This window comes from Tauraco erythrolophus, chromosome 2 (assembly GCF_009769465.1).
Source record: "Tauraco erythrolophus isolate bTauEry1 chromosome 2, bTauEry1.pri, whole genome shotgun sequence".
NCBI classification, from domain to species: domain Eukaryota; kingdom Metazoa; phylum Chordata; class Aves; order Musophagiformes; family Musophagidae; genus Tauraco; species Tauraco erythrolophus.
In genome coordinates, this window is record NC_141466.1 from 111,667,672 (window position 1) to 111,695,332 (window position 27,661).

The 27,661-nt window shown below is 47.4% G+C and overlaps 1 protein-coding gene across 1 annotated transcript; it reads right to left on the reverse strand.

Moving 5' to 3' along the window:
• On the reverse strand, window positions 1-27,246 carry DUSP10 (dual specificity phosphatase 10). The gene is made up of 4 exons (XM_086629622.1): window positions 27,207-27,246; window positions 24,700-25,545; window positions 5,390-5,767; window positions 1-2,116 (listed from the first exon to the last, which is right to left on the reverse strand). The coding sequence occupies exons 2-4, from the start codon at window positions 25,499-25,501 to the stop codon at window positions 1,851-1,853; spliced, it is 1,446 nt and encodes a 481-aa protein (XP_086485748.1). The 5' UTR covers window positions 25,502-25,545; window positions 27,207-27,246; the 3' UTR covers window positions 1-1,850.
• Between the last annotated feature and the right edge of the window lie 415 nt (window positions 27,247-27,661).

The window sequence follows — 27,661 nt, forward strand, 5'->3', positions numbered from 1 at the left end:
TCAGACTTCCTGGGATATATTTTTGCACAACAGAATCATATGAGAAATGTTTTCTAATCCATTATAGGCTCATACAAATGAACTTGAAGAGTTAGTAACAGTCCAGAAGAGATCAGGTTATACCATATCACTAAAAAAAAAAAGTAAATACAAAGAAAGCAGAAGTCAGCCACCTAAGGAACACTGTCAGGCAGAAACACCAGCCCTAAAATACGCACCACAGTTAACACTGACACAGCTGGAAAAGGCGAGGGATGAAGGTAAGATGGGCAAGAGAGAGGGGAAAAATCCCAGAAGGAAGATTCCCAAGAACCATGGAACTGTGAAAGGAGCGGGCTACAGAGAGAAAAGGGAAAAGCACACACGAGACCAATGTATTTCTAGAAACCGGACAATTTTGTAACATAGAAGATAAGCTAATTGCAGGAAGACAAAAGGAATCGGTGGAGAATGTTTAGTTATTTTTCCAAATGGCTACTGAGCTGTAGAAATAACAGGCCTGTCCCAAAGAGCCCTCACCAATAGTGCTAATTCAGCTGAACAGCTCCAAAAACTGATGTACTTCCAGGAAATATAAAGCCGGTTATAGAAATTGAAGGATGCAAGAGAACAGTAGAAAATAAAGAAAACATGTTCCACCAGCAGAGGACAGGAACGAAACACTGAAGAGGAGATGCCAAACAAGAGATATCAGTTTTGTTAAAGGGAGATGTACATCACCACAACAACAACAACAAAAAACCCACAAACCAAAAAAAGAATGGAACAAAAACCCATCCCATAGGAACAAAAAGGAAAATTGCTAAAGAAATAAAAGGACACACATTTTCCAAAAGAATTTGTTTTATAATCAAATTTTTTTACATAGACAACTGAAACACACCAATATTTTGTGCGAAAAATATTTTTAAATAAACTTTGCTCGTTCTCGATTTTTGTACATTCTGATATACATATGTAACAAGGTTTATGGCACTGTAACCAGGATCAAAACCATATAAAGGAACGAAACAGTTGCTCTCACTTATCCTTTCTGAACCAAGCCGGCTGCCGTTGAACTATTACACTTTAAAAATTATCTTATTATTAGCGGGCAGCCAACTCTAATTGGTTTGAACACTCAAAACAAACCCCAAATTATTATTGCACAAGAAGCCAGTGAAGGCATATGGCATAGAATGATCAAAGTCCCTTACTGTTAAAACCTTACACCCCAAAATAGAAAAATAGAACTGGAACATGAAACACGCCAAATAAACTTATTTTTTTTCTTCTTTAGTTTGAGTCAGGAGTGTGAAAAGTGCCTTGCAGACTTTTTAAGCTGCTCCGATTTCCTTTGCATCAGTGAGTGTTTTGCTAGGTTATCTTTAGCAAAGCCTTTGCAGAACGAAGGCCCTTATGTTTCAGGGAGGTTTTTTTCTGTTTTGTTTTATCTGTTTATGCTTCATCTTCAACTTAAGTTTCTTCAGTCTATGAACCTGCACAGACTACTTAGCCATAATCTCTACAAGTAACTGGAGAGGAGGGAAAAATTAAAAAGAAAAAAAAAAAAAGCCCAATATGTCTTCTTCTCGTCTTTTTTATTTTGAAGAGTACTCCTTTTGCTCCGAAGCCTCCCTGCTTTGCTTGCATCTGGGAAGGAAATCACAACAGCATCCCAAACGCAGTGAAGTTCTTGGATCTCTTTTAAAAACCTTCCCTTACAAAAAAAAGGTTTTTACTCACAAAAGTTTGCCACAAAACCCCCCTTGAAAGCTAAAAAGAAAAACCCACAACCCACCCGTCACTGCCCCAAATCAGGTGAAGAACAGGTTAACCCCTTCATTGACCATCTCCTCGCAGCGTGGCTGTCACACAACAGTCTCTACGCCGATCAACTTTGGTGTGAGGATTCGCGGTGTAACACCATTGTTTAGATCTTCTTCGAACTCCAGTAACTGCCCCATAAAGTTAAGGTTAGGGGAAATGATTGGTCGTTTGCCTTTCACAAATTTATAGGCATCCGTCATGGTCATGCGCGTGTGCTTCATCAAGTACGCGATAACTATGGTGGCAGATCGGGAGACACCAGCCTGGCAGTGGATGAGGAGACCTTTTCCACACTGATGAGCTTCCTCTGGGAACGAGAAAGAAGAAAGTAAAATTTTTGCCAGTTTGTAAGTTAGAAAAAGCTCAGCGCAATTAAGAGTAACTTAATGTGAAAAGTCCCTTCATTCGATTACAAGAACAGCAGCGTCTCTTCCCTTTCCCCTCTAGTCCATCTTCCTTCAGAGTTACTGAATGTGAAACACACAGGCCAGTCTAAGACTGGAAAACCCCAGTGTCGTTTTATCCACTAGATGAGTGGCACATTGAGACACCACTGTGCTGCTCGCGTGTGCTGCCAGGGAGCGTTTACTTAGTAGGTCAAGGCCCAGGACAAGGCAGCTCGGGCTCCATCTCCACCTCTGTCACAACACTGCTGTGGTACATCAGCATCTCAACCTCCCTGTCTTTCAAAGCAGGACACCACCTTTTCAAAAAACAGGTATTTTCAGGTTCAATTCATAACAATAGGTTTCTTTCAGAGCCCTATGCTTTGAGGCTTTGTAAAAGCCACTCTTGAAATGAGCTTCAACAGGGCACTCTGCTGTGGTACCTGGGCAAAAGCAGGAGCTGGATCCAGTTTACACCTCAGCAAGACTTCGGTGGTAAGAGACCTCAAATTCTAACTCCTCACTTGTAGCATATCAAGCTCTGTGGGACTCCAGCACAGCATCGCATTCTGTGAACGCTGCCCCTCCAGCAGTGGGAAATGGACAAGGTGGGGAGGGACACACACACGCACACACACACTCTCTCTCCATCAGGACACATCACTTAGAGGGTTACAACCTGGGCAGGACTCAGGGAAGAGAGGGCCTCTGGAACCACATGCTAATAGGACACAAGAAAGAGGAGAGTCACTACCAAACCATCCTCATCTCCCACAGCTTGCTTTCAAAACAGGAGATAAAGCTTTCAAGATGTGACACTTCAATCTATTTCTTTTGTTTTAATCCGCAGGAGGAACATGAATTCAGTTTGCAAGTTTGGGCATGAATCCAACCCCACCAAGAGGATGGTTCATCCCACCCCACATGTTCAACCTGTATTGTGAAAGCATAAATGAAGCCAACTTCCTTCTAGACATTTTTGCCAGTTAGTATTTCAGAAAGTTGAAACTCTCTAATGCATTTTGACACACTTTACCAGAGAGTTTTTGATGATTTCACTTCCTATGGCTTTAGTCTTAGCTAAACCTGGGTTTGGTTGTGGTTTTTTCAAGACATATTTAAAGAAACATAGGCCAATGATCTGCTGTTTAAACATTTCCAGATCCTCTCAAATGCAATTTAAAATTTACCCTGAGGAAGGGAAAGCTTTGACTAGTTACTTCCCCAGCTGGCTAAATTTGCTCTGGAGAAAAACTCTCAATGGAAAAATATTTGTTTATTAAAAGCAAAGACAGACCCTCAAGCTGTAACTATTAAAGAGGAAAGTAAAATGGTTTTGAAACACTTTCTAAACCTTTTCAGAGCAAGGCTGCTTTCTCTGCCCCTGGTAAGGTCATGAGCCAAGCACTACCTTTCGTGGTTTTGAGAGCTCTAATCCTGCAGCTCATAGGGATGCTGGGTGCAGAAATCTCCCTCCAACCCCTAAAGGACCTCAACAGAGCTCTGCAGTCTCTTTATGCAAGCTTAGCCTATTGCACCTCCACATCTTGTTGAATTCAAAGTTTAAGGTTTTACTGGATTTCTTGATCCAGCCTTTCTTCCCGAAGGATCAAAGCAAGGTTCCCTCTCCTGTGCCCTCAGAGAGGGCTTCCCTTCAGCTGAAAAGGGGCATTCACCTTCCTATGCACACAGTAATCAGCAGCTTGGGGAGCTGACAACACTCCTGGTAGAAGCTCACAGTGAAAACTCAAGTTTTAATGCTGCACTCCACCTCAACTGTGGCATAGGCAGCGATTTACCCATTCACCTTCACTAAAATAGCACGGCCACAGACCGCATGCATCAGCACACAACGACCCCCTGCCAACCAAAACACTGCCCAACTAGGCTGAAGAGCTGCCTGCTGTGGAGCAGTGAGACCCTGCCCTGCCCAGGCATGTGGCAGGGGCAGATGGCCTCAGAAGAATACACTGAGCTTGGAATTCCTGCCCTGAGGCCCAGTCCCACCACCAGGTCCTTGCTGAGGCTGCGAGCAGCTCCCCCAGAGCCAGCACACACAGGTCTGAGTTTCAGAGAAGCCATGTACCTGCATCCCGACTCAAGGGCCATAAACATCAATGGTTTGAGGGCAAGGAAGAAGACAGGTCTGTGCCCACTAGAACAAGTCCACCTAAGCTGTGTCACAGCACAGAAGTAGGTTTCCATTGTCTCATCCTCTACTATCAAGCCAGCAGTACTGGAAATGAGACTAGCTCTGCCTCAGCATGAGAAAAGGAAATTCTATGTCAGTGATCCACTCCAGCATATTTCAGAAAACTCTGAAAGGACACATACTTGTGCTGGAGAAGCACAAGAGGACATTCATTATGCTGCAAAAGGTTGAGCTCCACCTGTGCATTGCAGGGAGCTGTGCCCACAAAGAAGGGCAAGGGAAGGTCCTCAAAAGCTTTCAGTAACATGTACTGATGTCCTTACTGACCAACTCTGCTGAAAGAGTCCATCTGGCTTTAGCCTCAATGATCAGATCTAAACACATCCCTAAACTTGGTTGTGCTGCATGGATCGTAGAGAGGTTCAGAGCAATGCAAGTAATGTTGCTGGGCCATTTCTTCAGCAACCTCCCCAAAATCAGATGGAGCTGCATGTCTATGGTGAACTCTCTCACACAGCCTACAGGGCTTTGAGGCTTATTAATACAAGTTTTCATCACTATCCACTCATCCACACATACACTTTGAAGTTATAAATCTAATAGTAGAACAAGTGAAGTGTGAAGGTTTGTCCTAACGTAATTTCACGAGAAAACTGAAAGACTCAACCATCATTAAAAATAGTTACTATGAAAAATTTGCTGGAAGCTGCTGTGGAAACTAGGAATGCAAAGGAATCAGGAAGAGGGGGTGACGAAAGTCTCAGTTTTACAGGACTTCCTGAATTTCAAAGCCTACAGGTTGGCATAACTATCAACAAATAAAATTGTACCCCCAGGCTACTTAACTGCATACGCCAGAGATGAGAATGAGTAGAAACATGAGGTGCTCAGCATTTCTGACAACCTGAACAATAGTAAATATGGCCCTACGCAGCCTTCAGGGTAGTTAGCGAAGCATAAAATTCACTCTAGGTTCTTACAATAGGTAAAAAAAAAAAAAACAAAAAACACAACAGGAGTATTTCCAGTCAAGGGTAATTACCAATGAACTCAAAAGCCTCTTCAAAATACTGCCTGAGATTCTGCTTGTTGCTGTCAGTAGCCGGGAGCCGCTTGTAGTTGAACATGCCTTTCTCGTAATGGTAGAGGGGCAGGTGGGTGGTCACATTGATTACATAGCCTATGTTCATCCTCTGCATTTTCTCCAAGTCCTGAGCATCGTGCTCGTTTCCAAGGAAGAGGAAGGGCAGGATAGGGGTGAGCTCAGCGTTCTCGATGTCCGGCGTGGTGGGGATGGACTGAGGTAGCGTGGGGGGCACGGCAGATGCGCCGCCCCCTCCTCCTCCCTCCGGGCACTCTTGCAGCTGGAGGGAGTTATCGCAGAGGTTTTCGTGGTTCTGCTTGAAACCACTGAGTCCTCCTGAGAAGAGAGACCAAACATATTTTGGTTAGACACCCCAAGGTTGGCAACGCTTTGGACCCACCATTCTTCAGAGCACACACTACGGGCCACAAGGACTGGGGCTGACCCTCTTGTTCCCACCACCACTGTCACAGTGACCAATGCTGGGCACAGTCACCAACAGCAGAGGTGGCACGAATCAGTGGCATGCGTTGTCCTCCCCTCCACGAGGTCGACGGTGCCAAGGAACAGGTTCACTGACAAACGTGTCTGTGCAACATCAATGCACGGGGGCTGCCTCACCTATAAGCCCATGGGAGAAGGCAAAGAGGGAAAGAGAGAGAGAAAGAAAAGAAAAAAAAAAATTCAAAAGACATTTTTCCAAGAAAGAAAATATTGCCAAAACTACGAGCAAATGGGCTAGCAGCACATCAAAGCAGAGCATCGAGCCAGCTGGGATAGTCTTTTAGCTTTACCTGTCCACAGCAGATTTGCCTGCTGAGGGCAGCCCTACAAGGCATCCCTCATCCAACACCGCCAAGGAGGGGTGGGTGCAGCTCACTCAGGCATCGCTTCGCTCCGGGGAACAGTACGTACACGTTTGTGCAGCCAAACAAAAGAAAACCTCTCCTCATAACCTAACAGTGACTGAGGTGCTCGCTTAACATGTGGCAAACAGCTCGCCTTTTTCTGCCCCGGTTGCCTGAAAATATCTAGCAAGAGTTATTTTTAGGACATTAATATGGACTGGGAAATGGATCGGGGCGGGGGGAGGGAGAGAGAAGTCGCTTTTTTGGCTTGCACCTCCCCTGGCTCTATCGCATGTTTTGCTGGCTTTTTCAAGTAGCATTTTCCTTTTATTTTGGTTGTTTTTTTTTTTTTTATTTATTTTTTTCCTTCTTCAAGAGGGTGGCTCCACAGAACTGGAGCAAGAAAAGCAGACCTTCTTTCTACACCTCGTTTGGCAATTACATCAGCCCCAGGCTCCCCACCTGCCTGGTTTCCATAGCGATTACACAAAGCACACAATGACATCAGCTGGCATGACATCAGCTCTTTGAGCGCAAACAATACAAGAACTACTACTTTGTGTAAGGCCTTTGGTAGGAGGCGGTGTTCCTGGGCGCCGATGATGTAATGTGAACAGGTGGCTCCTCCGAAAGAAAAAGGCAGAAAGGGGAGAAAAGCAGTGATATATTTTCCCCCCCACCTCGCTTGCAAAAGTGCACGTTTATGTCGTACCACGATACTTGGAGTCATGCACCGCATCGAGGCAGGTCAAGTGTTCAGACTCGATTGCACTTTGTTAAAAGCAGGCAAAAAAACCCCAAAAAAAACAAAAAAAACCCAACAACCCAGGAAGGGGGAGAACTATGCTGAAGTTACTAGAAAGAGCTACACTAGCCAAAATAAATGCTGAATGTCATCATCTCAATAGTGTTATTTTTTTTTTAAAAAAAAAGGTTATTTGTCTTTTCCATACTCTTTCACAGTCATCTAGTGAGGGAAGATTTTAAAACAGAGCAAAACATGCTGTCACATGGGCTCTGGATCAGACACAGCAAAGGGCTTCGATGCCAACATCTTGAGTGCTGCTACTCCAAACGTCTATGTGCCCACCCAGGGACCACCTCGGTGCCCTATGCAGTATTTGATGGGCACCAGACACTCAGACTAGATGACAACCATCTGAGCCCCTCTAGTACAAGCGACCTTTTTACTGTCCAGACTTCTGTCCTTCACGTACTGCTAGTAACTCCTCTTCCCAGAAATCCTCAAATTGCCCACAGAATAGAGTATTACCTTCACCTCAAAAACATGCTTGTCTTTAGCTGTTTCTGCTGTTTATAGGACACAAGGCAAACAGATCTGCCTCACTACTCGCAAAGTGGTTACAACAAAGGAGCAGGATGGAAAGAAGAGCAAGGACAAAAATCTGAGCTCAACTGCTAACTGCACCACCTGGCCTTAAGAGGGTCTGAAAAGCCTTCTCAGTCCACTCAAAAAACCAAACAGGACTATGATCCCCAAGCTGAAGACGTCTAAAGCCCCATCCAAACCAACAACCCCAGCCTAGAGTCTGGGCCAAAGGCTAAGCCCTAACCCACATTCCCATCCTTGTCCATAGACAAGCAATCCATTCAGCTTAAATATTGCTGTTTAAACAATAACCAGAGCATGCTGGGACTCCCAGGAAAATCCCTGAAGAATAAGCTGCTTTAGTGACTCCAGAGTCAACACTCGTTCTCCACCTCCTCTGCAGCCTTCTGTGAGTAAGTGGCCATGGCGAGAGGCAGGATCCCACTGCTTCATCACTCAGGTGTGGACACACTGATGGTGTGGCAGACACCATCCTGCTTCACCAGCCACCTTGTGAGATACAGCAGAGCTGGAGAGTCTAGACCAAGCTCTTTCCTCACCACCTATGCCCTCCCTTTTGCAGCTTCTGCCTGCCCTGCTGGCCAGAAGACACTATTACTCCTGTTACCAACTCTTCCTCAGTGCGAGCTTTAGTCCAGCAGATAAGAACAGGGAGGAGAGGACAAGAGACTATTACATTGTGTAGAGCTCTTTCTGTTATCACTGTATCCAGAAAAGAGCAAGAGGTGCAGGGCAATGCCCATCACTTCAGCAGGAGCATTAGGCCAAAGGATGGGAAGGCAATCCCATACAAGCCATGTGGAAGATGCCCCAACAAGTGGAGTAGCCAAACATGCAATAGCTTCACCTACAATTTCCTTCCTGATATTCACCAGTGAAGAGGTCACCTTTACTAATGTCAGTTCACATTCCCCCTCTCCTTGTTCTCCTCCCTCATGTGGGTAGAGAGTTAAAAAGTCAATTCAAGCAATATTTAAAGTACCACACCCAAGCAAGTCTCAGAGCAAACATCCCTGAAAAAACAGGTTACTGGGGAGAGGATTACTAACCCAAACTGGCTCAGACACATGAGCAAGGGAGGACTGGACGAGAACACTGATACCCAGAAAGAATGCAGCAAGATGCAGTCATGGAGGGAAGCTGAACTCTAAAGCCAACATTAGGAGCTTGGCTTGGATCTCCACTGACATACAAGTCATGCAGGTCCCAAAACAAGATCCAGAGACCTCATGAGCATCTTTCCCTTAATCCACTCCCCCCACACTCGTCACACAAGAGCCTTGCTCCTAGTTGACTTATGACGCACTAGTGTAATTTAAGTGGAGCTCATGCATGCATAATGCTCAGGGTTTTCAAAAGTTTACAAGACTTCCCCAAAAAGATCCAAGGGAAGTTCATTATGACCACTCAAAAAAGAGTCAGAGGGATGGACTTTCAACATGGAGGTAAATAGGATGTACAAGGTATTCAGGTGCATCTGTATTCCTCTGGCAAGCAGGTGCTACTTCAGCATTTAAAGTCTCCATGCAGTGGGGGAGAGGAGGTGGGAGACACAAGGATCCAGAGAAGTCAACACATCACTAAACTCAGGAAGGACCAAGACAGGTCACTGCTACCAACAGCAACTCCAGATCACAAGGAAGCTCAAGGCATGGATGCAGAGACTCCACCCATGGTTGTAACAGATACTGTTTTGTGACCGAAGCTGCTCAAGCCTTCCCAAACCTGGGACAAGGAGGAAACGTTACAGAGGGCAGTAAAAGGGAGCCTGGGGGTGAAGCAAAATCTGGTAGAAGCCTCTCACTAGCAGAAGACTCAGCTGTATTTTAAAAGTAATTTTTCAGCTGCTATTTGCAATATGCAAAAAGCCTTCATCATATACAGGCAGCCTAAGCACAGAGGCAATATAACATAGCCACCAGGAAAGACCATTAGCATGCACAGCGGTGCAGTTTAGGCTTCATGGCTGTCATTCAGACTCAGCTGTGTAGCCACCTTCAACGACAAATCAAAATACCAGCAGCTAGATAAGCCACTAACGTTCACTTTTACAGAATGTCATGCTTGTAACCTGTCTTTTCTAGCTTAAACACACCACGGAGTTGTAATAACCAAAGCACAGCAAAAAGCCTGAACCATCAGCCCATTCGACACAGCCCACACGTGCATGTGGAGAACATCCCAAGTGCTTTCGTGTATGCTCTGCTCCAAAATGGTTGCCAGGCAGGTTTTCAGCAGGGCTGAACCTACCCAAATCCAGATGAAGTAGGGTATGCAAGGATGCCCAGCATGCTGAGGAACCCATGGAATTTCTTCCATGAGGAAACAAATCAATGAAGCAGGACTCTTCACAGCAGGTGGCCTTGCTTGCTATCTAGTGAAACACAACAGAAGACCAAGGGCTCTTGCTTGCCACTGATGCGAAGAGCCAGAGATTTCTGCAGTTATCACTGCATGACCTGTTCCACCATCCTGCCCTGCCAAAACAGTTCATAAGTGACAACAGACTTTGTATTGTCTGAGACCTCAAAACATTTAGGAAGTTTCAAGACAGCACTGTACACGCTCCAGCTATTCATACTTGTTTGTTCAAGTTCTTGGCAACCATCTGCCCATAGACATCTCGCTTAATGCTCCCCAAAATCCCCCTCTGAGCAGCACCCTGGCAGCAGCTGCACACAGGTCTCAGCTCCGAAGCCACCCAGGAGGCCAGGGCTTGCACCAGTGCTGCAACGCCAGATGAGCGGCTAGAGAGGAGCCAGAGCAGCTCTGAACAAATAAAAAAAAAAAAAAAAGACGAGCAGCATGGCACTTGCATAACATCGTGCCAAACATGGTCTCTGTCATTTGCCATCAGAAGAGGGCAAATACGATGCAAAACAGGCACAAAAGGCATGGCAGCAACTAGGCAACCAGCTTTTACAAGGGACCGTGACCTTGCAATAGAAACAATCATCTCCGAAGGAAGCAAGAAGAAACAAATCTTATTTGCACACATTTTATTTTATACATGTGTGGGTGGTTTTGGGGTTTGTCTTTTTTTTTTTTAAGAGAAGATTGAAAATTAAAGTCCAAAGAGTACAGTACCACCTGCCCTCCTTCTCTGTGTCTTCTTCTTTGGCACCTCTTTCAACCATCACTGCTGCTCTACGGCTGTGTGACTAGATACAAACTGGGATGTGGGTTTACAATATGTTTTGGTAGATTTGCAACACGTTTTCTATCTGGAAACAGGCTCTTACCCCACAGTAAAGGAAGCACGTGACCTTGTTCCCTCTATAGTGAGAAAGCTCACACAGAGGCAGTTATGGCAAAACGCTCTCACCATAAAGCAAAACCTTTGCATTACCTCATCGGTGTGGCCATACTTTGTTCTGAGCGAGGCAGGTACTGGGTGTTCCCGCTACGATTACAAACAGGAACATATTTTTGTACATGACAGATTGCAGATGCGGGATCCACATTTAGACAGGCCACGTGGTCCCGGGAGACAAACAGACCTTTTATACAGCTTTCAAAGCTGTCCAGGCAGATTTCTGGATCCCCTCATCCTCGATTACAATACCACAAAGCCATCTCAAAACAGAATAAAACCAACGCACACATGCGCAACAAGAGCAGAAACCCCAGGACGCTGTGAAGCATCAGCAGAAGAGATGTTGGGGTCCGTAACCTCCCCTCTTCCTGAATCACTGGGCTCTCTCGGGGGAAGCAGCAGAGAATTTGGGGATGCTGGGGTTCCGGCCACCAACTTGCTCAGGAAGGAAGCCGATTTTTAAAACACCCACTGAGCACGTGCCCCGCCAGCAGCGACACAGCAAACCGAGCCCCCGCGGCTACGTTCGCGCGTGTTTAAGGTCGAAACGTTACAGCGAGCGTTCGGGGCGCAGGACGGAGGTATTCCGACAATTGGTGCGTATCTGTTTAAGATGACGCTTTGAATTTGTGCAAGTACAGCCTGTTCCTTTAAACCCGTGACCTCATTTATTTACATTACTGCAGAAAAGCACTGCCAGAAGCAACAGCTGATGACAGTCTCATGTATTTTTCCACTAAGAACAATTAAACTGCTCCTGTGTTATTAATGAACAGATGACTTTGTGTCAAGTTGATTCAAAGTGCAGGATGCCTCAAGGTTAAGTAAACTTGACTCCAGCGTATAAAAACAGAGCCCAGGTACTGCCAGCTGCTTCACTCACCTGATGCTGCAACCCTTCCCAGCCCAGGCAGGAGGGTCAAGGCCCCAGGGCCACCCCTGTGCCATGTTCCCATCGGCTGCTGCAGGCACGCTGGTGCTGAGCCACCACTGCTTTACTGAGAAGTGTTCAGGGCTGCTCCTGTACCACGGCAGGGCATGCTTTGGACCATAGCACCACGCTCAAGTAAGACACGCTTACCTTTGAGAACCACGCTTGCATATCTTTTTTCCTTACATCATATATTCTTCCCTTTTGTCTCAGGCTACATTCCTCACCAGCTTCAGCAGGTAGGTAGCATCACTCTCCTTGTGCTGACCTTCACGTGACAGGTTTACAGAGGGTCAAGGCTGGCTGAGCTTGTTTGGAGGTAGTGGCTCATCCCCGGGTCACAAGTATACAGCAGGAGAGCTTTACGAGGCAAGGGCTGAGCTTGTTTGGAGGTAGCGGCTCATCCCCGGGTCACAAGTATACAGCAGGAGAGCTTTACGAGGCAAGGGGAACTAGCGAGCTCCCACATAGAGGCACCCCAAGGGACATTGCTCCCCATCTGACATGGGTTTGCTTTTAGCAGCAAATCCATCACAGCTTGCTTGCTTCCACCAAGGGAAAAAGAAGCTGCGCAGGGTCAAGCAGAATTCAGCCAGTATAGGCCAAATGCACTCCCAGAACGCAGACAACCACCCAGACCATCTCTTCATACCACTGACCAACACAGCCATGTCCACAGAACTTTATGGCTGTGCACAAACCATCTTGTATCTGGGCCATAAGCAAACCAAAGGCCTACCACCTTACCTCCAATATCACCAGATGACATAGAAAGAGTAAAGGCAGGAGGAAAGCACCTAACTTTCCATATATCTTCTGCAGTACGCCCTTAGTATTAAGCAGGGGTAGGTCCACCAGGTACCAAAGGCACTAGCAGGGAGGGCATGGATGCACTGGGGGTGCACCCATAGAGCACAAGAGCTAAAACCACTTTGTAGTGGGAGAAATAGCCATCACACTTTCCTACAGCTGTTGCTGGCACCATTTTAGCCACAGCAAAGACAGTTCACAGTGCGTACTGGGGATCACTCTCTGCTTACCCTGGGATACTGAAAGAAGGGATGCCCAAGCTTCCTAAACATCACAAGACAGCCACTTTCCTTGCCCAAGCAGGGCTCCACTCACTGCGGTGAAGAACTGTGCTTCTCACACCTCTTCTAGAGCAACGGGGCTAATCCAAGCAGGTCATTGTAGGAATGTTCCTACTCTTCAAGACAGACATTCTTCTCCTCACCACAGCTGCTGCTGAGCAGCACTCAGGCTTGCCCTCACTACTGCAGAAAGTTTGACATGGTTGAAAATATTGTATTTGGCCCACACAGCGGGAAGCTGAGATGAGAAGGGCAACACCCTTCTGTCAAAAGGGGTGGAGACCTATCAGACCACACTCACCTAGGTGACATTAGGAGTTGCTCCTTTGATTTCAAGGAAATTGTGGGTTGGTTTTTTTGTTTGTTTTTAAAACACTGGAGGGAGACTGATGTGAGGTCAAGCCTACAACAGAGGGAAGCCCATCTTTCTGCAGTACAAGGACACCACAGTGACACCAGGACTATTTTACATATTACCGTTCCTACTGTTAAAGAACGGGAGGGGTGGAATCCATCCTTTTACAACATAAACGTCCACATTTACCTCAACGGCCCACATTGGCCCCTACTCTTTTCCAAAATCAAAGGCATAACTGAAGGTTTTTCTACTTCTATTGCTACTGTCAAGTAGAATAGGTCCGACTTTCTGGTCTTGCGAGCTTATTTCTCACCTGTCCACAGAAGGTTCAAGAGACCCATCGCAGGGTTTCTTTCCCTGTTGCCCACACGGCACTCAGCATCAGCCTTGCCGCAAAAGATTAAGCTTTAAACAAACATGTAAAAGTAAACAGTTCACAAAGAACAGCTTCCACCTCGATACACTCAATCTAATCTAGTCTCTCCCTCTAATCGAGCTGCCAACAGCACTTCAAAAAAAGGCAAAACCCCGCATTCCGGAGAACTTGCAAGGTCAAGTTTTTTCCATGTGGGAACTATCCCGAGAGGTTGGTTTGTACACAAATTCTGGCCTAGAGGAGTTACAAGCACGTCCTTGACACAACCGCTTTGAGGTCCCTTTAGAAGTCAAGAGCGTGAAGCCAGATAAAAAAGAAAGGTTTCCCCTCAGCATCGAGACACGTGCGCGCATGTTTGCATGTTATTTTTAATTTCATCTCGCTACGGCTCACACCCCTCACTGCAGCACATCCTCTCCCACTGGCTTTTACAGTCCCTGGTCTCATCTACTTCCATTTGGTACTTTGACACCAGGCACAGGGCAGCCAGCGGAATAGAGACAGGTCCCAAGGAGGCAGGAGAGAGGTCACCAAAAGCAACTTCCCCGGCCGGGCTGTCCCAAGGGACGCTGGCTCTGCCCACCTCTGCACTCAGCTCCTCCCGTCCTCAGTCCTCACTCAACCACATTGTCACCCCTTGTGCCTCTCACAGCTGAACACAGGATTTGCTTCTGCCCATCATCAGCTCTCATCCCTTTGCTCTTCTGAGGACCACTGGATCATCCAAATTAGTTCCAATTAGAATCAAGCAATAGTTCAGGTTTGCTTTTTGTTTGGGTGGTTTTGGGTTTTTTCCTTAACCCGGTGCCAGGAAATCTTTCTTGGGTTTGTGTTTTTGTTTTGCTTTGGGTTTTTTTGTTTTGTTTTGTTTTCTCCTTTTGTTCTTAAACTTCAGTTTTCCCTCAGACCCCAAGTTTGGGGCCCAGGCCACCCGCACAACTCACACACCTCCCTTAGTCACCAGCTTTTCCAAGAGATACCACTGACACTTCTGGACTACTCACCAGCCCATCCAGAAGCCACTGTGAATATTTCTGGACCACATCTCTGAATTCAAGACAATGGTTGCAGCTTTGTAACTGGAAATCTCCCCACACTGGGTGAATGCAGAGTCTGCCCATTTGAAAGCAAAAAGAGAGTATTCACAGGAAAATAAATCACACGACAGCACCCTTCAAAGCACTGAGTTATCCCCAGGGAGCAGTCAGGAAGGTCAAAGAGGAGAAGGCCTGCTCTCAATTTTGGTACAGAGATTAAGCTCTATAAGAACGCCATTAGGAAGAAGACAAGAAACCCCACATCCCAAACACACTACAGTGACCATCCTGCAGCGACAGACGAGGGTTGGACTTACCCTCCCTGGAGAGCAAACGTTTATAGCAGAAACTCAAAATTAGACACATTACAACTTCTCATAGCAAAAGTATGCATTCTCATGGGGATGTAGGCTAACATGAAGTTCAATTAAATAATCACTGGAAATGTCAGCATAAACCCTGAAGGAATACATACTTCTACTGTGAAACGCTCCCACTGGAAATCACATTAACAAAAAGGTCATCAAGAAACACTAAAGCTATGTACAAAGGAGGCAGGGGAAGCAAAGAGGGGAGGGAACAGAAACTATTTTAATGCAATAAAGATACCACAAATGGCTTTATATTGACAAAGAGCTACGAGTCCGTTTTCACAGACAGGGGTAGAGCAGACCAGATTTGCCCAAAACACCAGGCTCGGTTTGTTTTTTAGCCTGTTACCATTTCTCTCCCTGACCATTATCCATGCGCATCCCTCAAGCAACTGGCCCGCATCGGCTGGAGACAGCCGACAGCTGCTGTGACAGCACACGAGCACAAGGCAGAGGGTTATGGCTATGTCTGAAGAGGGAGAAGGGTCCTAGCACCGTGTTAGACATCTGTAATCCTGAACGCGTAAGAGTGGACATTTCTGCTTAATTCGCATGTTTCAGATAACACTGACATTTTCACAGTTCAGCCATCCATTTATTCACTTTACCCTTTTAAGGGCAACCTCTTCAGGACAGCTTCCTTCGAATGACAGAGCAGGCTGCTTTGTTTCTCCAGAAGATGAACAAAGGCTCTTTTCCAGTCCCAACCACTGCTCCTCCACATCAGAAACTCCAGCAATATTTGCATTAATAGGAAAGGAAAACAGGGTGCTGATATACCACACCAGTGCTGGGGACTGCCACACGTTCCTGATGGATCTAAACTCTTTTCAAAGTGAATAGTTTAATATCTTGCTCTGATTTATGATAGAATCATAGAACGGTTTGAGTTGGAAGGGACCTTAAAGATCATCTAGTTCCAACCTCCTTGCCATGGGCAGGGACACCTTCCACTGATCAGGTTGCTCAAAGCCTCATCCAGCCTGGTCTTGAACACTTCCAGGGCTGGGGCAGACGACTTCTCTGGGCAACCTGTTCCAGTGTTTCACCACCCTTCCAGCAATGTATTTCAAAGCACATGAAGAAAACCCAGAGAAAATGAAAGGTGCTGTCTTGATAATTCCTAGTGCCACACTGTCCAAAAATAAAAGCAGCAAACTTCTGGAACTAGCATGGTGCAAGCCAGTCCCTACACTGACACAAACTTTAGGGCCAGCCCTGTCAGCACTTAAATCCCAATCCTAATGATCATGGAGACAAGGCTGGACCCTAAAAGCCCCAAAGGGCAAGAGAAAGTTGATCCAGTTTGCATCTATATACTCTAGAGTCAAGATAAAAAAAAGACATTTACAGAATCCAGAGCTAAATAGCAACCAAACAAGAAGTCTCTTCAGCCAGATCAAAATCAACCCAGGTCTCCCTGTCTCCACAGGTGAGTTAACACTAATACTTCTCAGGAAGCATAAACACTGTGTTAGCCCTTAACAGAGACCTCATGCTGCCTTACAGGACTAACACAAACACCTGTGAACCAAAGATTAATCTCATGGTAAACAATCACATTAACTGGTTTTGTACCTAAAATGCACCCACCAATTCTAGGCAGTGGCAAAAGGCTTATTCTTAGTTTCCACAAACCGAACAGACAGACTCCCATTGTCTTAGCAGAGACCAAGAAGAATTAGAGCCCATCGCCAACACAGTACAGGTCAACTGCTCTAACAACAGCTTTTGCTTTAAAACATTATTGGTCAACTGCTTACATACAGTTTAATATCACACTTTGGCACAATAAACTGGAGACAATCAGTTCACCTGATATGACAGAAGCTTGCAAGTTACCTTTTTTTTTCCCAAATCTCTAAGCCATTGTAAAAAAAAAAAAAATAAATATATATGAGAATTCGTGTGTGGACAAATTCTTTTTATTTACCATTAATAAGCAGTTCTTCTCTGTTGCAGCGAATCAAGTGGGAATTAACCCAGGCACACTGTAGGCTTTCTAAAGCTAGAGCATAGTAAAAGAGTTGGAACCAACATGTCCACATCACTTAATTATTACTTTTTATTATTGTTTTTCAAATTTCCTCCTTCAAAGCCATTATCTTGGAAACAGAGTGATGTAGACGTACAAAGCAGCATCTAACCCTAGTGGGAGCAGGAGCTCCCGAGCCCTCCCACCCACTGAGCACATTTATGTCCCTCCAACAGAAGATGATGACAGATTTATAGTCACCCTGACAGCCCTAAACCCAGACCCCTCCAGTGGGGACAGCCCAGTGCAGGGACACACGAGCTGGCTGGACCCCAGCCAAGGGAGCTGTGGGTGTAGCTGAGGCAGACAAGGCTAGTGCTGCCCTAAGCAGCTTCAATCAGATGCTCATTCCTTCAGGATAAGAGGGACTAGGTAGCACCCAGACCTACAAGGTCCCAGCCACTACCCACAGACTTGCTAGCTCAGGTCTCTCTGCACACATTCCCCTGGGATGTGCTCTTAAGGGTACCACTAAAAAGAAGTGCCAGGAGATAAGCTTGTGCCCCTTCTGGATTGCGGTCTCTTCATTGGGAGTGGAGCTTTCCTTTAGAAAGGAGGTAACCTGCTCACCCAAGCAGAGACACATGAAAATGAACCTTGAGTTTTTAAAAGAACAAAAAACCCCTAGAGGCAAATCAGAGCCTACAGTTTATCACTTCAGCAAAGACTACTGTTAAGGGAGGAGGGGAAGGGAGTGCTTGCAAGCCTCTCTGCAACAGGCAGCTGTGCTGTTCCAGGGCACCACTGTGACGGTGGATGAATCCAGGCAAGCCATGCTTAATGCTGATGGCAACAAGCGATGAGCTCAGTGTTACAAACTGCACAGAGGACAAAAAGAAAGCCCAGACAGATTAAAATGACTTGTCCAAGGCCTCCCAGCAAGATTGTTGTGTGTGCTTAGTCACAGAGCGGGAAAATGACCATTGTAGGGCCTTGGCCAGAGCTCCCCTGGCCCCGAAACTGCCCTGCTCTCTAGGCATGGAGTTATCCCTTTAGCCAGATTATCCCCTTTTTGCACCACAGGGAAGAGATGCTTTTCCCTATCTCCTCCCTCCTCTCCTCCAAGCCCTAAAATGCTGCTGTACAGGTCCAGAACCAAGTCAGAGACCACCTTCTGGATAGACAGGTGGTCCTGGGGAACCAACATCTTTCAGGGAAGGACACACCAAAACCAACCTCCAGTGGGCTGAGATGCTTCCAGACATGAGGTTGCATTAATCACAGACATTAAGTGAAGCAAAGTTTCCTGTACTAAAAAGTCACAAGACATTAAAAAAAACCTACACCAAAACCTTGCAGCTTCAATACTGAAGCTACTGAAGCATCAATCAGCCACCCCACAATGAAACCACGAGAACCCTGGGACTTTCCAGCTGCCGAAATAACCCTGCTGAACCCCTCCATGCCTCCTGCTCACAGCAGCCCCCTGTTCTGCCTCCACACAGGGTGCATTGAGAGGCACAGCCAGGTCTGGTGGCTGAACCCAAAGGTACTAGTGCACATGTGAGCTTCACCACCATAATCATCACAACTCATTGGATTAAGACCAGGTGAAAGGCAGCCACCTGAAAGACTTGGCAGCTGAAGCAGAAGCAAGTGCAATGCTCAAGACATACCTGTATCCAGTCTCATCTCAACAGGACTCTTCGCCAGCTCTGACTTTTAGGGAAGAAGGGGAAAGGTGACATCCATGATATCCAATGCTCTTCTTTAAGCCCCAGCTTGCTAAACACCTTTGTGATAACAAGAACCTCAAAAAAAGTTTGAGGTGTTTAAAAAACACTGAAGACAGATTCAGGTTAGTACCTAGAAACAAAGCTCCAGGCAAACAACTGCTTGTGACAATTCAGGTCAGCCTTGTCATTTCTACAGCCAGCGCTCTCCCAGGCCCACCAGAGACTTCCCAACAAGGCCAAGACACCATGCATAGTCTTATCTTACGTGCAAAGGGACAATGCATTAGGTCATCTTCATAGATTACTATAATCTGTTTCTTTAAACAGCGTGACTTCAATAGCCCTGCAAGCCCGTGCTGGATACTTGAGAAATATTTCTCTCCTGGTTGGCTGGTAAACATGCAAAACAAACGTTAAGACTGTGTGCATACTGCTCCTCTTTATGGCATTTCTTCACTTCAGAGTTGCTTGCATAAATAAAAAAAAAACTAATTATGATGTGGCTTTTCAGAGTAAAGGAGGAGTCCTAGCCTACAGACAAGTGGCTGATCTCTCATTCCAAATGCAAGGTTAAGTCAAGGTAATCTCACTAAAAACTTTTGTGCTCCCAAGCACAGTAAAAACAGCTGCTGTTTCGGAAGGAAAAGAACCCATTCATAGGTCCTTAAAAAAAATATATAAAAAAAAAAGTCTAACTGTATCAGTTAACATCCAGACACCACTCAGACTTCAAATACAGGTACTCTTCCACCCTGAGCCTCTCAAAAAGGCTGTGCCCACCTTAAGAATAAAAAGCCAGAAGACACTCCAGCAAGTAACTCTATAAAGGTTTTACTAGCAGTGTCTCACCTCCAGCAGGGTAAGGGCGAGGGCAGCACATAAGGCATTCAGCTAATTATAACTCAAAGTCTACCTACCAGGAACATAGCAGAGGATCTCCCCCCAGTTTAAAGAGAGCTGGAGCCAGATTTTTCTTTACAAGCATCAGAGACATTTGCCTAATGTAAGAGTTTGCTTCTTGACTCTTCGTTTGGTTTCCACGGGTATCAGAAGCTGGAGAGCTAAAAAAAAGTTCTTCCTGTTCCTCTCTTTCCAAGGCAGTGTCATTGCTCTCTTACCCCAAGGACAATTAAAACGTGACAGGCACTGTGCAAGCCAGCACTTCGAACTCTCAGATGCCATCACCTGGGAGGAAACGCTACACTTTCCATTACTGTTGAATAGGCAAAGTTTAGAGGTACACTCCTCTGCAGAAGCATCCCCTCAAAGTAGAGAGAAGACTGTGGTCTCCAACCACACTATTGCCCCAGTTTATCTATTATGAAAGATGTATACACACACACAACCGATTTTCTAGTGTTATGGCCAACAAGATTATCTACTCCAGTGGAGAAAGAGGTACTTTTTTAAGCTCCAGCAACCAGAGACTGAAAACTGAAGGCAAAACTTCAGCCCTAATAGAGCCAGCAGAAGTTTTTCTCCCAGTGACTGATGGGGTCAGATTTCCTCTGCAGCACAGAGGGAACATGCTTTAGTTTTAAACACATTAGACGTTTCACATGCATTACTTAACACTTAAAAATACACATTTCCCTATTACAGCCATGACCTAACAATTATTCAGTGGAGATCTCCGGTGGAAGTGAGTGCCAGGCACGCGTTTCGTTGGTCAGCTGGATTTGTTGACCACTGCGCCAAGTTTTACTCTCAAATACACTTGTGCGGTGTAATCCAATTAGGGTTTAAAGTAACTTACATAATTAATAATAGCAATTAATAATGTATTTGCAACAGATTATGACTGGGTCAGGTATTCCAAAGGCAGTTGATGATAGCATTCAACATGGACATGGGACAACATAAAATAGGTAATTATTCCTTTCATAGGTGCCTCAGTCCCTCTGTAGTTGTTTCAACTTGACTGATATGCAACTTTGGTGTGGCAAGAGATCTGAAGCTATTCTTAGACTGTGGCAGAAAGCATGAAGTGGTTTGCTGGCAGAACTTACACTCCTCACTATAATGAGAGCAAGTCACTTCATTTATTTCCCTGTTAGACAAGCAACGAGAAGACGGAAAGCCAAAGCATAAATAAGCTCCTCAGACCAGAAACAAGAATAGAGAAGCAACCAGTTGTTATCACCATCAGCCAGTTCCTCCCCATTCCCCCTGTAGCAGTCCAGCCATCAACTTACAGCATGGAAAGAGGGGGGGAGAAGAAAAAAGTAGATTATTCACCAAATTACATTTTGCACCTCTTCTTTTGAATTTGGTGTTTCCTTGTATTCCAACACAGAAGCCTTTAAAAACTAAACACAAGGCTTCAGCGGGTTCACAAGGCTCCTGCCGCTGGGGCTCAGAGGCAGAGGAGGAAGGGCAGGACAAAGACAATACCACTAGACACCGGCCAGGGAGACAAAGGCAGCTCCTCTTGTGTCAAAAGCTGTTGAAATGTGTTGGCGCAGATGCTTCAATTTTTCATTTTTGTTTCATTTGTAGATTTGATTTAACCTGGAAAAGAGACACTCCACTCCAAACCTAAACATTGCATTCTGGGTATAATAATACTTTTCATCTGAATTGATGACATGAATTTCGCACTTCCTCTTTTTAAGTCCCAGTAGCAAACTCAGGTAAACAACTCAAGCCCCCAAGACTCCAGGCCACTTTTGCCAAGAGCTGAGGAGCTCAGGGAAGGTAGATCTGCCTCACCGTTGGGTTTGTGGGAGAGGAAGGGGCACAACCCCACCAAGGAGGGCCAGGGATGCTGGGCCAGCCCAGGGCCATGCTGCCACGCTCTCTCTCCCCAAATTCATCAACAGCTTTGCCATCAGTCTGAAGCAGTAGGGACGCTGGGCTCATATCACTCGTTTTTCCTCCTCTCCATCCCAATGCTAACAAAAAAAAAAAAGGCTCATCCACAAAAAGGGAAGCTTTCAGGTTTCAGTAAGCATGGAATACCACAGTCAAAGTACACAGGTGGGGGGGGGGTGTCGGTAGGGGGAAACACGCCTTCTTCCTATTTTGTATACAACAGCCTGAGCAGCAGCAGCCCTGACAGCTTAGGCTGCTGGAGCTTGTGTAGCAGCACTGTGAAGTACATAATTTTTTTTTTTCTTTTTCTTTTTGCAAAAATAAGGGGTTTACGCCTGTCTTAAGTGCCGCTGTGCTTTGTGAACAAAGAAATAAGCAAATCTTTGCTTCTAAAGAGCTTAAATCAAAATTATGCAAATGTTATATTTATGACAAAAACAAACACTCCACGTTAAAGGAAGCTGCAACGAGAGTCGTGGATAGGAAGGGAGGAACAGAGGTCTTATAAATCCCCCCATACCACAGCATCCATAAAACCCCAACGCTCTCTTGTCACAGTGCTAGTTTATATATTGATCTGCGACATTAAAAATAAATCAGGCCACCTCTTTTTAACTTGAGCCTAATAAGATGCCTCATACATACATTTATCCATAGTTTACAGCCTGGCCTTTGGAAGCAGCACAGAGCTTCTCCGCTGTTTAAAAAGACTCGGGCACCTAAAACCTAAACGCACGTGGGGCCACGCCGCCACCCCAGCACGCTGTAAGCCAAAGCTGTAACTCAACCCTCGGCTTCGCTGATCAGATTCGCCCCACAATGCGACACCGTGCCACGAAAACGGCAATGTGGCCACGGGCTGACAGGCAGCACCAAACATGGAGAAGGTGGCACCGGATCAGGGGGACAGAAACTTGGACAGCCAGGCTAGCAACCAGTGTTTACAAACACAACACGGGGGATCAGATGGGCCGGCAATAAATTAGGACCGGATTGCAGCGAGCAGGAGAAATCGCTGGAAATAACAAGCGGAGGCGAAGACGGCTCCCCAGCTACCCCTGGTTTCATTTCAGAGCCTGAACCTGGGGCGCACCAGCTCCCAGGCTGCTGAAGCATGATGGAAAAAACGCTATCTGACAAGTGAAACTAAATCATAAGCACTCCCAGCACCACTCCTCTGGCTCATAGACTTAACCACAGCCTTCCTAAAAGCTGCTTTGGCATACACTAGACTCCATGCAACCCTGGTCCAGCCCCACTTCAAAGGAGGGGAGGGGAGTTACGGTGATGGGGGGAGCTCCTCAACACACACTTCCCCAGGTGAGGTCTACTCCAGCCCAGCCACTCACTACATCCAAAAAGCAAAGGATTCAGGCTTCCTCTGTCTTCTAGCCCCCTTCCAGATCTGTTGGCAGAACAATTTGGGGACGGGATGTCTGCTCAGCAGGTCTTCAAGGCAGATGCTAACATTTCTCAGTGGTTGAAGACCAAAAACAGCCTGAGCAATCCTGCAGTACTCAGTTAAAGCCAGTGCAGGGTCCAGCATTGGAAGGCAGGAGAAGGGGCTGCCCACAACCTCCCCAAGGGGCCCTGCTGCTTGGTGCTGCCCAGCTACGGTTCTGCAGCTACATCTCTGCCAGCGCCTCTCACTTCAGGTACTGAAAAACTGCCAGTTGGAGGTCTACCAGAGAAACACAGAGGAAAGACACCTTCAGTATCCCACTTTTCTAAGAACAGGAAAACTTGCAGTCTACAACCATACATCTAGTTGCAAGGGCTGTACAACAGAATGACTGCCACAAGAAATGCAGGACCTCAGTGGTAACCTCTGCAAAGCACATCCTCTCACTCTTCTGCAGATGAAGGGTACCATCATGACCTGAGAGACTCAATAAAAGCATACTGGGAACCTGCAGCAAGTGTCAAAGCAAGCCCAGCATGACCATGTGCTTGCTGTGAGAAAGGCGAAAGTTCAGTGCAATATTAAGCTTTCACAGGATACACCCAGAGAAGAGGATCTCACAGGACCCTTAGTTCATGTAAAGCTATGAAACTAAACAGAGGAAAGGGGATAAACTGTCAGCCCAACCCATTCTCCTGTCACATTGTATTGGTTGGAAGTGGTAAGCTGTACAGAAAAACCAAGCTAATTAAATATATACAGTATGAGCTAAACAACAAACCCTCCCATCGTTTCTCAGTGCCACAGCCAGTCTCTGCCAACCATGGCTCCGAATGGCATCAACACCCAGGGGAGAGGAGATTCAATCTAGAGGGCAGCATTGTTATAAATGGGAGCTACCAAACAAAGTGAAGAAAGGGAAGAGTCCTTGGATGCTGCCTTAATTGGTGGCACTCGTTTCCCCCAGAGCATTATGGACAGACCATACATCACACTAAAACAGAAGCCTTTACAGGAAGATCATAATATAAACACGCATACATGTAAACACAATACTTTCAGATCACTTTCTAGACAAAGTATCTCCCTCTGTCCATTCTTCTGACCCCATACCACCAAAACAAGGCTTGAATGCTCCAGTTTTGCTGACTGGTCCATGACGCAATGCCTCAGACTAAGTGGCCTCCCTCGTCTCTCCTCCTCCCTTCTTCCACTCTCCCATCGCCCATCTCCAGCACCCATGAGTTCAGTTTGATACAGACTAAAATAAGGCTGCTAAGTAAAGGTCAGTCTGGCGAGCTAAAAGAGAAGTATACCCTCCTGGACCTCTGCCCCTTGGCCTATAAATACTCAGAGCAAGTACTGGGAGAAATTCTTTGTCTGCACAGGCAGACACCAGGAAGCACATTTCCTCCTCCTTCCAGTTCCCACCCCCTCCACTACTCAAGGACAACAGTCAGAGAAAAGCAAGCATCTTCCTGCTACCCGCTCCGTGATCTGTCCACAGAAAGCATTTGCTTTGCCTCTGATGACCCAAGGCACGCAGGCCTTCCTAGAGATAAACAGACACTTTCAAGGTTCAACCATTGGCAAGGCTGACACCAGAGCACACGCATGGCAAAGCGAACCATGAGGTTACGTGTGGGGAAAGAGGAGGATTACCTTTGAGGACTAGGGGTTCCTTGCCTTCTCGCTTGAGCGACTCCAGCACTATGTGGAGGGGTTGGGAAGGCATTACTCTGCTTGGCTCATTGGTATTCTCATCATAAACTATTATTTCTTTGGAAAAGATCCTCTTGAAGGAGTCCTTGCCTTCCCGGCAGGAGATCAAGTCCAAGACGGTGATCTTGCCCTGCTGGAGCCTTCTCCGGCTGATCTTATCAGAACAGTTAATGTGAACAGCCCCTTGAATGTGGCTCTTATTATACTCCATGAACGGCCTACAGTCAATAATGACAGGCCCTTGGTTCTGTTGGTGGCTCTTGCTGCATTTGGTCATCTTCTTCGCCAGATCGTTGGGGTAAATGATTTTGATGCTAGCGAGTTGCTTGGTGGTGCCCGAGACCGGGCTCCCCACCCCACCCAGTGGGCTCAAGCTGCCGGCATTCTCATTGCTGTTGACCATTTGGTTGGCAGGGCAGGCGGTGGAGGCTCCGGCGTTGGCGCTGCTGGTGCTCGCTTGAGTTTGGGCCTGAATGTCCTTGTCGTACGTTGCCACAGTGCAGCAACTGGCACTGCTGCATCCACAACTCAGGGAGCGTGCAGAGCCGTTAGATGAGGGCATATACGTGAGATTAGCAGTCTTTAGGGACACAACAGCTGCGCCGAGCAGACTGGAGTGGCTCTCACCGGCAGAAGAGGCAGATTCAAGATAGCTAGAGTCTAAACAAAGGTTGAGATCCTGAGGTCTCACTGGCCTCGAAAGTGCCACTACTACCCTGTCGTCTAAAGGAGATGGAGGCATGAGGAGGCTGAGCACTGGCAAGTTAAGAAGAACTCAAGATCACCCTGCAAAACAAAAAAGGCAGAGGGAACAGAAAGAAGAAAAAGGTGATGAAAACACATCATGAAATCACGTAAGCCTACAGATACAGTAACTTACTTTGCCAACACCCATTACCCACAGGTAACAAGCTAACAATCCCTTCTGACAGTTACCAGCTCCTAGTAGCTGCTAAAAAACCTTTTCCGATCCTGCAACAAACACTTCAGCTATCCGTGTGTGTGCGCATGGCAGGCACAACACACACGACTAGCCCGGACTGTGCAGCTACACCCAGGAGGAGGCATTTGTCTACATGCAGTCAGTGCTGAGCTATTCTGAAACCCCAGGCTCTGAAGCATGCAACTGATAATGACAGAGAGGCACGTTCTCTGGTTCCCGTTGCTTACTACAAGGGAAGCAACTACTGGGCTGACTCTACTACTGGGAGGAACAAGCAGGATCTGAATGTGTCAGCGGTGATACGCAACTTTTCCAGCAAGCTAGAATAAAACTAGCTTATGAATAAATTCTCCGAGACGGTTACAAACTTGAACTCATAAAGCTAAACAGAAAACATACAAAGCTAAACAAAAATCAGGAAAATTGGGTTCTGGAAACGTTTACAAAAAGTAGAGATGCGCCTTAGGCTTCCACACCCCTGCTAGAGAGATTAATCCAGCCCCCGTTGAGTCCCCAACTCCAGGCCCAGGAAGGCTGCTGTTCTCCAGCAGTCCCTGAGCAGCAGTTCTCTCCTCAGCACGTTTCACAGCTTCTACAACGAAGGGTCCCCATCGCCCCAGCCAAGGTCACAGCCTGCCCAGCCTTTGGCTTGCCATTTGCTAAGAGACAGCACACAGGATTAGAAAATCTCCCTTTCCACTCGAGAAGGAAGGAAAACGAGAGCAAAACAACCTAAGAAAGCCCAGACAGTGCTTTCTCTGCCCCAGCAACTTTCAGAGCAGCTACGGCTCTCGCTGAAAATCACATCCTAACAGCAACTTCGCGAACTCCATCAAATCCCCCGAAACCGAGCGAGCGCTTGCAACACCGGTTCGCCTCCCCATCCAGCTTTGCACCGGGCCCGTTGATACGCGGCACGGAGATGCCCCATCCCGAATAGCCAGACCCACTCTAGGCGCGGCCCGCAAGACGCTCTTCCCCCCCGCAGGAGCCACCGGAGCAAACCCGCGGCCACCTCCGGAGCAAAGGAAGGTGCCGCGACCCATCCGCCCGGTGACGGCGGAGGTCCCGGGGCCGGGCAGAGCGGCGGCGGCGGCGGCTCACCCGAGAGGTTTTCCAGCCTATTCTTGTTTTCCCAAACCTCCCCTCGCCCTTTTCGCTGTTTGGAAAAAGGATAAACACGCCCTAAGCGTCTCTGGCCGATGCAATGAAAAAAAAAAAAAAATTAAATAACCGACGGAGACAACCCAGCTCCTCCAGCGAGGGACAGGGAGACAAGGAAAAAAGGCAGAAGAGAAGTAGGAAACTGAAGTTTTACCCCCGAGCGCAGGGACCCGGCGCCGCCGCCACCCGAGCGGCAAGCAGAACCGGGCCGGGCCGGTGCTCCCCGCCGCGGCAGCCGTGCCCGGGCTCTCGCAGCCCCCGGTCCCCGTGTCCCAAGGAGCCGCGGCGCTGCGCTCCGCTCCCCTCCCCTTCCCTTCCCTTCCCGCACTCACTCACTCACCGGTGCGGCGCGCTCCGGCCCGGTGCGTCGCGGCCCCGCGCGACCGCCGTTGCGTCTCGCGCCCGCTGCCCCGCCCGCCCCGCGCCCCGCGCGCCACCCGCACCATCCTCGTTACTTTCTCTTTTGCTACCGCGTAAATGTACGGCTCGGCGGGGGCGGGGCAGGCGGCGACGGGCGGCCTCGCCGGCCAATGGCGGCGCGGAAGCGGGCGGCGGGGCGGGGACGGAGGCGCGGCCGACCCGCCGAGCGGCTGGGGCGGTGATGTCATCGGCAGCCAATGGGGGTGGCGCGGCGCCGGCCCGCGCCCCGGGGCAGCAGCTGCTCCCCGTTGACAGGCGGAGGCGGCCGGGCCGCCGAGCGGCTGCGGTGCCGGGGCGGCCGGAGGGGCTGGGAGGGCCGGCATGACGGACTGCCCGTGCCGGTGCGACCGACCTGCGCACCCGCGGAGGGAAGCG